Raw genomic sequence first — 11743 nt, 5'->3', positions numbered from 1 at the left:
TCTTCCCGGAGTTACCTCCTCCCGCCCTTCCCCCGCTCGCGAGCCCCAATCTCTCCTGAGCTCACACGTGCGCGCCTCCACAAACTCCTACTGAGCACCAAACGCGTGTGCGGCCTCCCCGCCCGCCCAGAGGTATGGCCCGCTCTCCGCAGGCCGCGACCTTTGCAGGGAAACGGGCCACAGACTAAGATGAAGTCGCAACTGGGGTGATTTCGGGTATTGATGGGTGTCTTGGGACAGGTGCTGCACCGTTCAGCACGGTAGTCACCAGCCACCGGGTCAGTTCCTTGGTTGCACTGTCCACGTGTCAAGGGCTCGATAGCCACCTGACACAATGCACAGCGTAGATATAGGACCTTCCGTCTTGGCAGAACGTCCTATGGCGACCTTGGGGAGCGATCTGGGAAGACTTCTCAAGGAGGTACTATTTCAGCCCAGAAAGCCGTTGAGGTGACATGGAAAACATTTATTCATTCAACATACATTAACTAATTCCCTGCTGAGGCAGCAAGCACTCTTCCAGGGCACAGAATGAAGCAAAGTTCCTGTTCACACGTCAAGGGGGCAAATAAAGTACACGTACAATATATCAGATGGCAGATAATGGTAAGAAAAATTAGGGAGGGTAAGAAAATGAGTGACCAAGAGCGGTCTTTTTAAAAGCTCCACTCTCTGGGCCTCCCTGGTGGCGCAGTGGTTGAGAGTCCGCCTGCCGATGCAGGGGACGAGGGTCCGTGCCCCGGTCTGGGAGGATCCCACATGCCGTGGAGCAGCTGGGCCCATGGGCCATGGCCGCTGGGCCTGCGCGTCCAGAGCCTGTGCTCCGCAACGGGAGAGGCCACAGCAGTGAGAGGCCCGCGTACTGCAAAAAAATAAAAATAAAAAATAAAAGCTCCACTCTGGGTGCAGTTAGGAGAATGGACGGTAGGGGGCAACCGCGGATGCAGAAAGCCCCGCGGGGCTTCCTGTGCGTGGACAAAGGTGGGCCAGGTGGTGAGAAGAAGCTGACCTGGGCTGGACCGGATGGGTTGGACGTGGGTGCGAGGGAGCGAGGAGCAGAGGATGATGCCTTGCTGGGACTCTCCGAGAACTCCTCTCGGGCCGCTCCTGGACTAGGGCTCTCACTCCCGGTTCCTACTACAGCTTCCTCCCTTCTCTATTCCCCACATTTTCCTGAATCCTGTTAGCCAGTAACTTCTCAAGAGATCCTGCACATAGGATAAATTTCTTAAGCCTTTGCATATCTGAAAAATGCTTTTATTCTTTGCTCCAGGTAGATTCATATTTGAGCTAGATGCACAATTTTATCAGCACTACACTCTAACCATCAGGGCTAACCAGCCACTCTGACTGCTCAATTTTAAATGAAAATCACTTTGCTCCTCTGTCTTTGGCATCCAGCTTTGCTGCTGAGGTGGCCCACAGTCCTCTGGAGAAAGTCCCAATCCTTCGCACGTGACCAGGTTTTTCTCTCTGGACACATTTAGGATCTCATCTGTTGTGTCTGACACTTGACAAGATGAGCTTTGGAGTCAGGTCTCGTTCCTTGACCTGGTGCTCTCTGCCACGTGGTCTTGAAATGATGGGTGCCCTTGTCTGCAGCACCTTCCTGTATTATCTTCCTAAAATTTCCTCCACTATATCCTGTAGTCTCACTCTCTAAGTTTCTTTTCATTGGATTGATCTCAATCCAATGTTTTCTCTCTTCTTTTCTATCTCTTTGCCTTTTTGCCTTCTTTCTGACAAATTGCCTTAACTTCGCCTTTTAGCTTTTCTGTTATACTTATCTATTTATTTGCATTTTATTTTATTTTTTTATTTAGTCATTTTATTACTCTTTTGATTTGGGGGAAAATCATAATTTTTATTTCCAAGAGCAACTTCTTCTTTTCTGATTATTTCTTTTTTCATAGCATCCATTTCTTGCCTTGTGTTTTTTTGTTGTTGTTTTGTTTGTTTGTTTTGGCTGGGCCATGAGGCATGTGGCATCTTAATTCCCTGACCAGGGGTCAAACCCGCGCCCTCTGCAGTGGAAGCACCGAGTCTTAACCACTGGACCGCCAGGGAAGTCCCCGTTTCTTGCCTTGTGGACACAAAGCTTTTCTTGTCTCTCTGAGGGTATTACTTAGAATGCCTTTGAGCCTTTCCTTGGCCCTCTGCACGTCTTCCAGTTTCTTTTCTGTTTGGGCAGATTTCTGTCTCACCTGTGGATGGGATTTTGTTTGGTGGGGTGCAGGGAAGCTCTTGCCTGTCAGTAAGTGCAGGTTTTCTGCTGGGGCTAAAGAAGCTCCCTCCCCTCTCCAGCCTGGGGGCAGGTGCCTGGCTGTGGCTGCTGCTTTCCAGAAGCTGGCAGAACCCTCAGACTCCCACAGTCCAATAGGTAGACATTTATTTCAATACCTTGTTGTTAGCATTACCCTTAAAATGAGTGAATTTTATGATATGTATGCTTTCCACTAAATTCTTTTTTAAAAAGAATGGATGATGAAAGAGATTGAAAGGAAAGCCCCTGTCTCTGTGCCCGGGGACCTGCAGACCTGGAGTCTTTCTCCAGTGCAACACTGTCCAATCCAACTATGATGTGAGTCCCATATTTAATTTTAAGCATTTTATAGCCATACTAAAAAAAGTAAAAAGAAACAGGTGAAGTTAATTTTATTTATGTACTTATTTGGCTGCTTTGGGTCTTAGTTGCAGCATGCAGGCTTCTCTGTAGTTGAGGCGCGTGGGCTCGAGCGCGCGCGGGCTCAGTAGTTGCGTTGCATGGGCCCCAGAGTGCATGAGCTTAGTTGCGGGTTCTAGCCCTGGTCTGGGAAGATCCCACATGCCGCAGAGCAACTGAGCCCATGCACCACAGCTACTGAGCCCGCATGCCACAACTACTGAAGCCTGCACGCCTAAAGCCCAGGTTCCGCAACAAGAGAAGCCACCGTGATGAAAAGCCCGCGCACTGCAACAAAGAGTAGTCCCTGCTCGTCCCAACTAGAGAAAACCCGCGTGCAGCAGCAAAGACCCAACTCAGTCAAAAATAAATAAATAAATAAATAAACAAATAAATTTTTTTTTTTTTTTTTTTTTTTTGCGGTACGCGGGCTTCTCACTGTTGTGGTCTCTCCCGCTGCGGAGCACAGGCTCCAGACGCGCTGGCCCAGCGGCCATGGCTCACGGACCCAGCCGCTCCGCGGCATGTGGGATCCTCCCGGACCGGGGCATGAACCCGCGTCCCCTATATCGGCAGGCGGACTCTCAACCACTGCGCCACCAGGGAAGCCCCAATAAATATATTTTAAAAAATAAAAAATAAATAAAATTAACTTCAGGACTTCCCTGGTGGTCCAGTGGTTAAGAACTTGCCTTCCAATGCAGGGGGCGTGTGTTCAATCCCCGGTTGGGGAACTAAGATCCCACACGCAGCAACAAAGATCCCGAATGCCGTAACTAAGACCTGGTGCAGCCAAATAAATAAATAAATAATTAAAAAAATGTAATCACACATAAAATCTGTTGATAGTGAGGTATTTTACATTCCTTTTTTGTACTAAGTCTTTGAATCCAGTGTGCATTTTTCACCTGCAGCGGATCTCCACTCAGACTAGCCTCCTGAAGGGCTCAACAGTCGCACGTGGCTGGGGCTCTGGTATTGGATAGTGCGGCTCCAGAGAGCCAGCTGATCACGTGCTGGGGCTGGGCTGGTGTGTAGGAGCAGTCGCCCAGCACAGGGGGTCAGGGAGGAGACAGGGGTCCGGCAACTCTGTATCCAGGCTGACATGAGTCTCTTTACTCCAGCCTGCACCTCGCCCCAGCCCCCCACCATCCCTGGACACCCCCCAAACTCTCAAACCTCCCTGTAATGGGCTGAATGGTGGCCCCCAAAAAGACATGTCCAAGTCCTAATCCGTGTACCTGTGAATGTGACCTTATCTGGAAAAAGGATCTTTGCGGATGTAACTAAGTTACCGATCTCAAGATAAGATCACCCTGGATTATCCGGGTGGGCTCTGAATCCAATGACTGGTGTTCTTGTTAGAAGAGGAGAGACACACAGGGGAGAAGGCCGTGTGAAGACAGAGGCCGAGGTTGGGGTGATGCTGCCACAGGAACAGCAGGAGCTGGATGAGGCAGGAAGGATCCTCCCCAGGAGCCTTCAGATGGAGTGTGGTCCTGCTGACACCTTGATTTCGGACTTGCGGCCTCCAGAGCCGTGGGAGAATGAATTCCTGCTCCCACCCCCCAGGGTAGTCATTGGGTGCAGCAGCCCCAGGACACCGACACGCTGCTTGCCCCTCGGGCTCCCCTCTGCAGCTCTCTCTGCTCCGCCGGGTCAGTCCTCCTTGCCTGCTCTCCTTGCCCTGTGTCTCCTTCAGGCTTTGTTCCTTTGCTGCCATCGAAGTGACGCTTGAGGAATGAGAGGAGACCAGCTTCTCTGCACGGCCGTCTTGTTTAACTGCAAGTCTTGGCCTTCACCATGGTTTTATCCTGCTGCCCTCACTGGGTCACAACTGTCCATGGACCTGGCCCTAGAATGAGGTCCCACGCCCCCTACTTACTTAGACAGCCTGTGTTTGTTTCCGGGGGCTGCTGTAACCAATGGCAACAAATAGGGGAGCTTAAAACAGCAAGAACATTTTTCCCTTGCATCTCTGGAGGCCAGAAATCCAAGATTATGGTGTCAGCAGGATCACGTTCCCTCCGAAGGCTCCTGGGGAGGATCCTTCCTGCCCCGCCCAGCTCCTTGTGCTTCTGTGTCAGCTTCACCCCAGCCTCGGCCTCCGTCTTCACACGGCTTTCTCCCCATGTGTATCTTCTCTCTGTCTCAGAAAGACACTTTAGGACTCATATGGATAATCCAAGATGACCTCATCTCAAGATCCTTAATTACATTTGCAAAGACACTTTTTTCAAATAAACTCCCATTCACAGGCACCAGGGTTAGGACTGAGACCTACCACTCAGCCCACTACACAACCTGGGCCCCAAGACAAATTTAAGTGGCTCCAATCCCATTTCCTTTGCCTTGTCCAAGGGCAAGAGAGGGGCCTCATCGGATCTGCTGTGCACAGCCGGCAGGCTGGGCCCTGATGCAGACTTGGCTCTAAGGACTCCCCGGCCCCCACTGGGATCCGTGTCCTGCTTCGACTTCTCTGGTGGGAACATGAGTCCGGGTGCTCCTGCTAAAACAATCGCCCCTGTCTGCCTCTGAGCCAGCTGGACCAGGGCTTGCACCCAGTAGAGTTATTTTCCAAAGAAACTGTTTGCATCTGTTTTAAGCTTGTGTCCTTGGGAACCTCCAAATCTCCAGAGCAAATGCCTTTTGTTAAGGTGTCAGCAGGTACCTGACTCCAAGCCAGAGAGGAATAAGGAAAACCACTGCCCAGGAGAGGTGGACAAGCGTGGGGGAGGCAGGAGCTCCAAGCAGATGGCTTCTCCTGCAGCCGGGGTGCCTCTTGCTCCTTCTCAGAATGGGCTGCCTGGGGAGGAAAACCCTGCCTTTCTTCTTCATTTTTGTGCCCATATATCTACGTGGGGCTTTGTTGCAAGAAACTGCACCTGAGAGGCAAAGAAAACCATTCCTTGAGAGGCTCTGTAGACTAGAAGCACAGGTGAGTATACCCACTGTTTGGGGCAGTAGAGTTTTTTTTAATGGATACCAGACAAAGCACAGAAGTCATAGAAACAGTAGTAAGCTTCTGTGCTCTGTGGGCTCAGCGTGGAGTTTGCAGTTCTTATCGGCTGCCTGTTTTCACCTATGGCTGGAATAGCAAAATGGGTTTGGTGGGTTTGTTCTAAAGATGAGCCAGCTGACAGTGGGTGGAGCTGGGGGCCACCTGAGGAGTGTAGCTGCAGGTGTGCTGGGGTGGTGGGGGCCAGCCCGCTGGGCATGGGGAGCAATGTCCTGGGTCCTCCACAGAGCAGAGACTCCTGTGCGGGTCCGTGGACAGTTCCCGGATGCCCTGCAGGCATCAGGGCTGCGCCAAGCACTCCCCACTTTGATCCCCACGCACAGCCATCCCGCTGGCAGGTAGGACCCTGAGGGTCGAGGGGTAAAGAGTGTGGCGCTCGGGGAGAGATGGAAGCCGCCTGTGGCGCCCTCACCCACTGCAGCACAGACCTGGGGGTGTCTGCCGCTGCGAGCTCTAGCTTGGTGCGAGGGGGCTGGTGGCAGTGATCAGCCGCCTCACCGCATTACCCTGAGGATCGAATCCCCAGGAGTGCCTGTGTCCTCTCTACAGTTTCGGAGGTTCCAAAAGGCAACCCTAAAGCACCTGCAGGGCATTGCCAGCAACTACAACCTGTCCTTCGTCATGGAGGCCTCGTTCTGGAGCCTGGCCCACGAGAGCCAGGCCGTGGCCCTGGCACTCAGCCAGCTGCAGGCCGCTGTGCAGGGCGACCTGGGCCACCTCAAGACCTGGGTGCGGAAGACTCAGTGCAGAGGCCAGAAGGTGGACGACAGGCTGCTGGCCTTGGGCACCGCCCTGAGTGAGAGGAGCAAACAGCGCGCCCAGGAGAGGAAGGGGCAGGAGGAGCGGAGGAGCGCCCTCTCTGGCCTGTCCTGGATGTGCAGGCCGTGCGTGGCGTGCTGGCTCGCTCGATGCCCCTCGTCCAGAGCCAGGGCGCCGGGGGGGCAGCTTTCAAGGGGCGGCTGCAAGTGGCCGGCCCTGGCACCGCCGCCCTGCAGGTGACCCCGGCCCCACCTAGGCCATCGAGCCCGAGCTCCCCACAGCTGCAGGCAGGCAGGCAGGCAGGCACCCAGAGCTCCGTCTGAGCTCGGGGACCCACCTCTGGACTTCGCTCGCTGTCTCCAAGGGACGCAGGAGCCCCCAGGCCCAGGCAGCCAGCAGGCGTGGCCCCCCGAGAGCCCAGGAGAGAGTAAGCACCATGGCCTGCCCTTCGCCATCAGTGTCCACTTTTCCCTCTGGTGCCTCCTTAGGCCTCCAGTCCCCTCCAGGAGGACTTCTCCCCAGGCTGGGCGGAGAAGACACTGCTTTACACCCCACAAAACCCACCCTCGAAGAAAGGAACCGTCCAGGTGATGGCCTGCCTGCAGGTCAGGCCACCCAATGCACACACCAGTGGGGTGCTGCCCGCAGGCAGTAAATGCCCACTCAGAGTTGGTGATCACCCTGGTCAGGGCTGGTGGGGTCCCAAGGACGTCCTCAGCCATAGCCAGCAGGAACCCTCTCTGCAGGGCCCCGGCCTGCATCCCATGGGGTCTGTGCCCACCAATGGAGGCCCCCCGGCCTTTGCAAAGCCGGTTCTGCTTTGCCACTTCTCATCTCCAGGTTAGGGTTTCTCTATAGTGGCACTACTGTAGTGGCATCTGGGGTTGGGTAGTCCCTAGTTGTGGGAGTGTCCAGGGCATTGAACGGTGTTCAGGAGCATCCCTGGCCTCCAACTACTAGATGCCCGCTCAGCTCGAACTCTCAGCTGTGACCTGGCTGTCTGGCCTTGCAGCCCCCAGGGCCCATTAATCTGAAGCAGGTCCCTCCCCATCTGTGTGATTCTAGGGGCCTCACCAGTAAGACAGGGCTGGTGGGCTGGAGGGCACCACCAGGGGTCCCGGGAAAGGGGGCTGTAGATTTGGGGGCCACCAAAGTTCTGATAACCAAAACTGTCCACAGACGCTGCTAGACGTCCCGCAGGGGTACAGTCATCTCCAATTGAGGACCACTGCCAAAGATTATGACAAGAGCCCCCAGGTGAAGAGAGGAGGTGGGGGCTGGCCACAGAACGCCCTCCACCCTGGAACCCAAGGGGCCAGTGGGCTAGAAATGCACATTCCCTGGCTCTGCCCCCAGCTTCTGGCTGGGTGCCCCACCCCTGCCCTGCCTACCCTTCTGGCAAGCAGATCTGGCAGGAAGTCTGGTCAGCAGGATGCTCCCAAAGATGTCCATGTCCTGGTTCCAGACCCTGTGGATGTGTCACTTCACGTGACAAGAAGACTTTCTGGTGTGATTAAGGATTTGGAGATGGGAGCTGATCCTGGATTATCCCGTGGACAAGTGTCATCACAGGGTCCTTATAAGAGGGAGGCAGGAGGCTCAGTGTCAGGGATGCAGATACAAGGGCAGGAGCAGATGTCAGAGGGCAGCAAAGGGCTTCTCCTTGGAGCCTCCAGAGGAACCAGCTCAGCCCACACTGTGATTTTAAGCCCGGGGAGACCTGCAGGGACTTCTGACCTCCAGACTGTGAGATGCTAAATGTGTGTTGTTTTGAGCCACTGTGTTTGTGGGGATTTGTTCCACAGACACTCATCCAGGGCCCCCTGCTGGTGAGGAGTGTGGCTCAGCCAGGTGTCCTGCTTCTCAGTCCTCCCACTGGTAAGAGGCTGATCACGTGAGAATAAGTGAGCCGCTGCCCCTCGCGATGTAGGCTGACTCTCCCCCCTCTGTTTCTAGTTTGCAACATGGGCCCTGCACTCATCTTTCCAAACGCGTCCACTGTGAATGTGGTCTTCTTCCACCCGGCTTCCTCACTGGCCTACGGGCCCTGTCTGTCTGCAGCTGGGTCCGCACAGCCTTGGGCCACATGGGCACTCTCCTCTCGTACACCAGAAAAGAAAATGACAAGCTGGTTCTGCATGGCTGAGACTCCCTGTCCCCCGGCTCCATCCACTCTGTGATTGGAGACCCGGCCTTCAGGGAGCTGCCCCTCCAGCCACTGCTAGATGGCTGTTGGCACCATGTGTGTGTCATCTGGACGTCCATCCTGGGCCTGGGCAGGTACTGGCTCCACATGGGCCAAAGGCTAGCGGCCACTGGCTCCCGCTTTGGGGAAGGCTATGAGATTCCTCCAGGAGGCTCCCTCATGCTAGATCAGGAGCAAGACAGCATTGGGGGCGGGTTTGTTGGCCCTGAGGCCTTCGTGGGGAGCCTAGCAGGCCTGGCCATATGGGACCAGGTGCTGGTCCCCAGGGAGGTCTCAAACCTGGCCACTGGGAAGGAGTTCCTGATGAGCGCCATCCTAACACTGGCCAATGCCGCATCGGTAGATGGATTCAGCCAAAGGGTGAACTGCACCTGCCTACAGCTCTGTTTCTGAGGCCTCGCTACACAGCAGCCATGCTCACACGGTGGGCCGGCGGGAAGAGCAAGTCTTCAGCCACGCTCAGCCACCCCCGACCCCAGCACAATCCATAGAGGGGCCCACACCCACACTGAGGAGCAGGCTGCTGCCTCCGGCCTGGGCCAGGCACACCTGCCCTCTAACATAGGATGTGGGTATTCCACAGGGTGGGGGGAGGGCCCACAGGGAGAGCCGGGCCTCAGGGTCCCCACAACTGCATTCTTTCCCTCTCTGAGGCATTCTTACACCAACCAAACCCCACCCCCCCATAGTAGGAAGTCATTTCAACACGGCCCAACTTGCCACGTGGCAGAGCTGCGCTTCAGCTCTGCGCCTCCTTGGGCATGGGTTTGGGACAACCACAGGCTGGCTCCTGGAGAACTCTTATTTTCCTTGCATTAACTTCTGTGGTCCTCTCTCCATGTGGCTTGAGAAAGTTTCTCTTTGGCTGCTCCTTGTTCCAACATCTCTCATGAGAAGGACTGGGGAGTCCATTTCCTGGCCCCACAGCTCCTTCACCCTGGGGGTTCCATCAAGGTTCTGTGGCAGCTGGTGAGGCCACTAGAGCCCCTGGGAAGGGGGCCTGCAGAGGGAGCAAGCTACTCATAAACACACATTAAGGGTGGGTGGGCAATGCTTTTTTTAAAAAATAATTTATTTATTTTTAGCTGCATTGGGTCTTCTTTGCTGTGTGTGGGCTTTCTGTCTAGTTGCAGCGAGTGGGGGCTACTTTTTGTTGTGGCGCGCGGGCTTCTCATTGCAGTGGCTTCTCTTGTTGCAGAGCACAGGCTCTAGATGTGCAAGCTTCAGTAGTTGTGGCACACAGGCTCAGTAGTTATGGCTCGCAGGCTCCAGAGCACAGGCTCAGTAGTTGTGGCGCACGGGCTTACCTGCTCTGCGGCATGTGGGATCTTCCCGGACGAGGGCTTGAACCCGTGTCCCCTGCATTGGCAGGCGGATTCTTAACCACTGCGCCACCAGGGAAGCCCGGGTGGGCAATGCTTTTAAAGAGTCTGTATTGGGGTATGATTTACATACTATGAAATTCACCCATTTAAAATGTACAGTTCAAAGATTTTCAGTAAATTTGTCGAGTGTGCAACCATCACCACGATCCAGTTTTTAGAACACTTCCATTGCGCCCCCCCAAGAAATCATGTCCGTTAGGGGTCACTCCTGTCCCCACCCAGCCCCTCCCCCAGCTCTGCACCCACTCACCTGCTTTCTGTTTCTGTGGATTTGCCTGCTCTGGTTGTTTCACATAAATGGACTTATTCACTGTGTGATCCTTGGTGTCTGGCATCTCTCACCAAGTATCATGTTTTATAGTTTCATCTGTGTTGTTGTCTCTCACCGAGTATCATGTTTTATAGTTTCATCTGTGTTGTGTGTCAGTGCTGCGTTCCTTTGTATGGCTGAATGACCTTCTGTTGTAATGGACCACATTTTTTTTGTTTGTTTTGTTCATCAGTCAATGGAGACTTGGGTTGTTTCCAGTTGGGTGCCCTTGTGAATGAAGATTCTGTGCATAGTCTCATGTGAAGGGTTGTGTAGACATATGCTTCTGTTTCTCTTGAGTGGATACCTAGCCATGGAATTGCTGGGTTGTATGATAGAATCATGTTTTTTTTTTAATATTCATTCTTTTTTTTAAAGTAAATTTATTTATTTTTATTTTATTTATTTTTGGCTGCATTGGGTCTTCGTTGCTGTGCACGGGCTTTCTCTAGTTGTGGCAAGCGAGGCTACTCTTCGTTGCAGTGCGCGGGCTTCTCATTGCGGTGGCTTCTCTTGTTGCGGAGCAGGGGCTCTAGGCACTCAAGCTTCAGTGGTTGTGGCACGCAGGCTCAGTAGTTGGGTAGTTGGAGTCCCCAACCCATTTTAAAAGTGAGGAAACAGGGACTTCCTTGGTGGTTCTGTGATTAAGAATCTGCCTGCCAATTCAGGGGACACGGGTTCGAGCCCTGGTCTGGGAAGATCCCACATGCCACGGAGCAACTAAGCCCGTGAGCGCCACAACTACTGAGCCTGCGCTCTACAGCCCATGAGCCACAACTACTGAGCTCACGTGCTGCAACCACTGAAGCCTGTGTGCCTAGAGCCCCATGCTCCACAAGAGAAGCCACCGCAATGAGAAGCCTGTGCTCCACAACGAAGAGTAGCCTCCACTCACCAACTAGAGAAAGCCCGCATGCGTCAATGAAGACCCAACACAGCCAAAATAAATAAATAAATTATTTTAAAAGTTGGAAAGGATAACTTTTTTTTAAAAAGTGAGGAAACAAACTAGAGAGGTTTGACTGAACGGCGAGGGGCCTGGTTTCAGCTCTGCATCGAGGAGGTGGCTGGAGGGCACAGCTCCATGGGGAGGGGCCTGAAATCAGTCTCTGGGGCCTCTTAGCAGTGCTCCCATCTCTGCGGAGCTGTCTGTGGCCCCAGCAATCCTAGGCCTTCAGCTCAGAGACTTGGCCAGCCACCACCTGCCCGCCCCTCAACCCCCACCCCCACCCCCACCCCTGGTCTGTGAGTCAAGGTCAGGGGATGCATCTTAGGTCTGGAAACACCCCTGGGTGGCCACGGGAAGGTCCTGGAATCATGGACTTCTGCTTCCCCTGGCACTTCCCCAGGACGCGTCCATCTTCATGGAGAGCTGCCCTTCTCAAAGCGTCCTCTTTCCCAG

At 54.0% G+C, this 11743-nt stretch overlaps 1 protein-coding gene across 1 annotated transcript; it reads left to right on the top strand.

Moving 5' to 3' along the window:
• Positions 1 to 5459: 5459 nt before the first annotated feature.
• On the top strand, positions 5460 to 9039 carry PTX4 (pentraxin 4; the record flags this gene model as incomplete). Its single annotated transcript, XM_079718975.1, is given in 7 exon segments — positions 5460 to 5600; positions 6231 to 6546; positions 6549 to 6754; positions 6756 to 6867; positions 8397 to 8456; positions 8459 to 8583; positions 8587 to 9039. Coding segments are annotated over 7 exon segments (1413 nt in total).
• Between the last annotated feature and the right edge of the window lie 2704 nt (positions 9040 to 11743).

This window comes from Hyperoodon ampullatus (genome assembly GCF_949752795.1).
Source record: "Hyperoodon ampullatus genome assembly, chromosome: 14".
NCBI lineage: Eukaryota > Metazoa > Chordata > Mammalia > Artiodactyla > Ziphiidae > Hyperoodon > Hyperoodon ampullatus.
The sequence above is the reverse complement of the archived record's forward strand: the minus strand, read 5'-3'. Positions and strand labels throughout refer to the sequence as shown.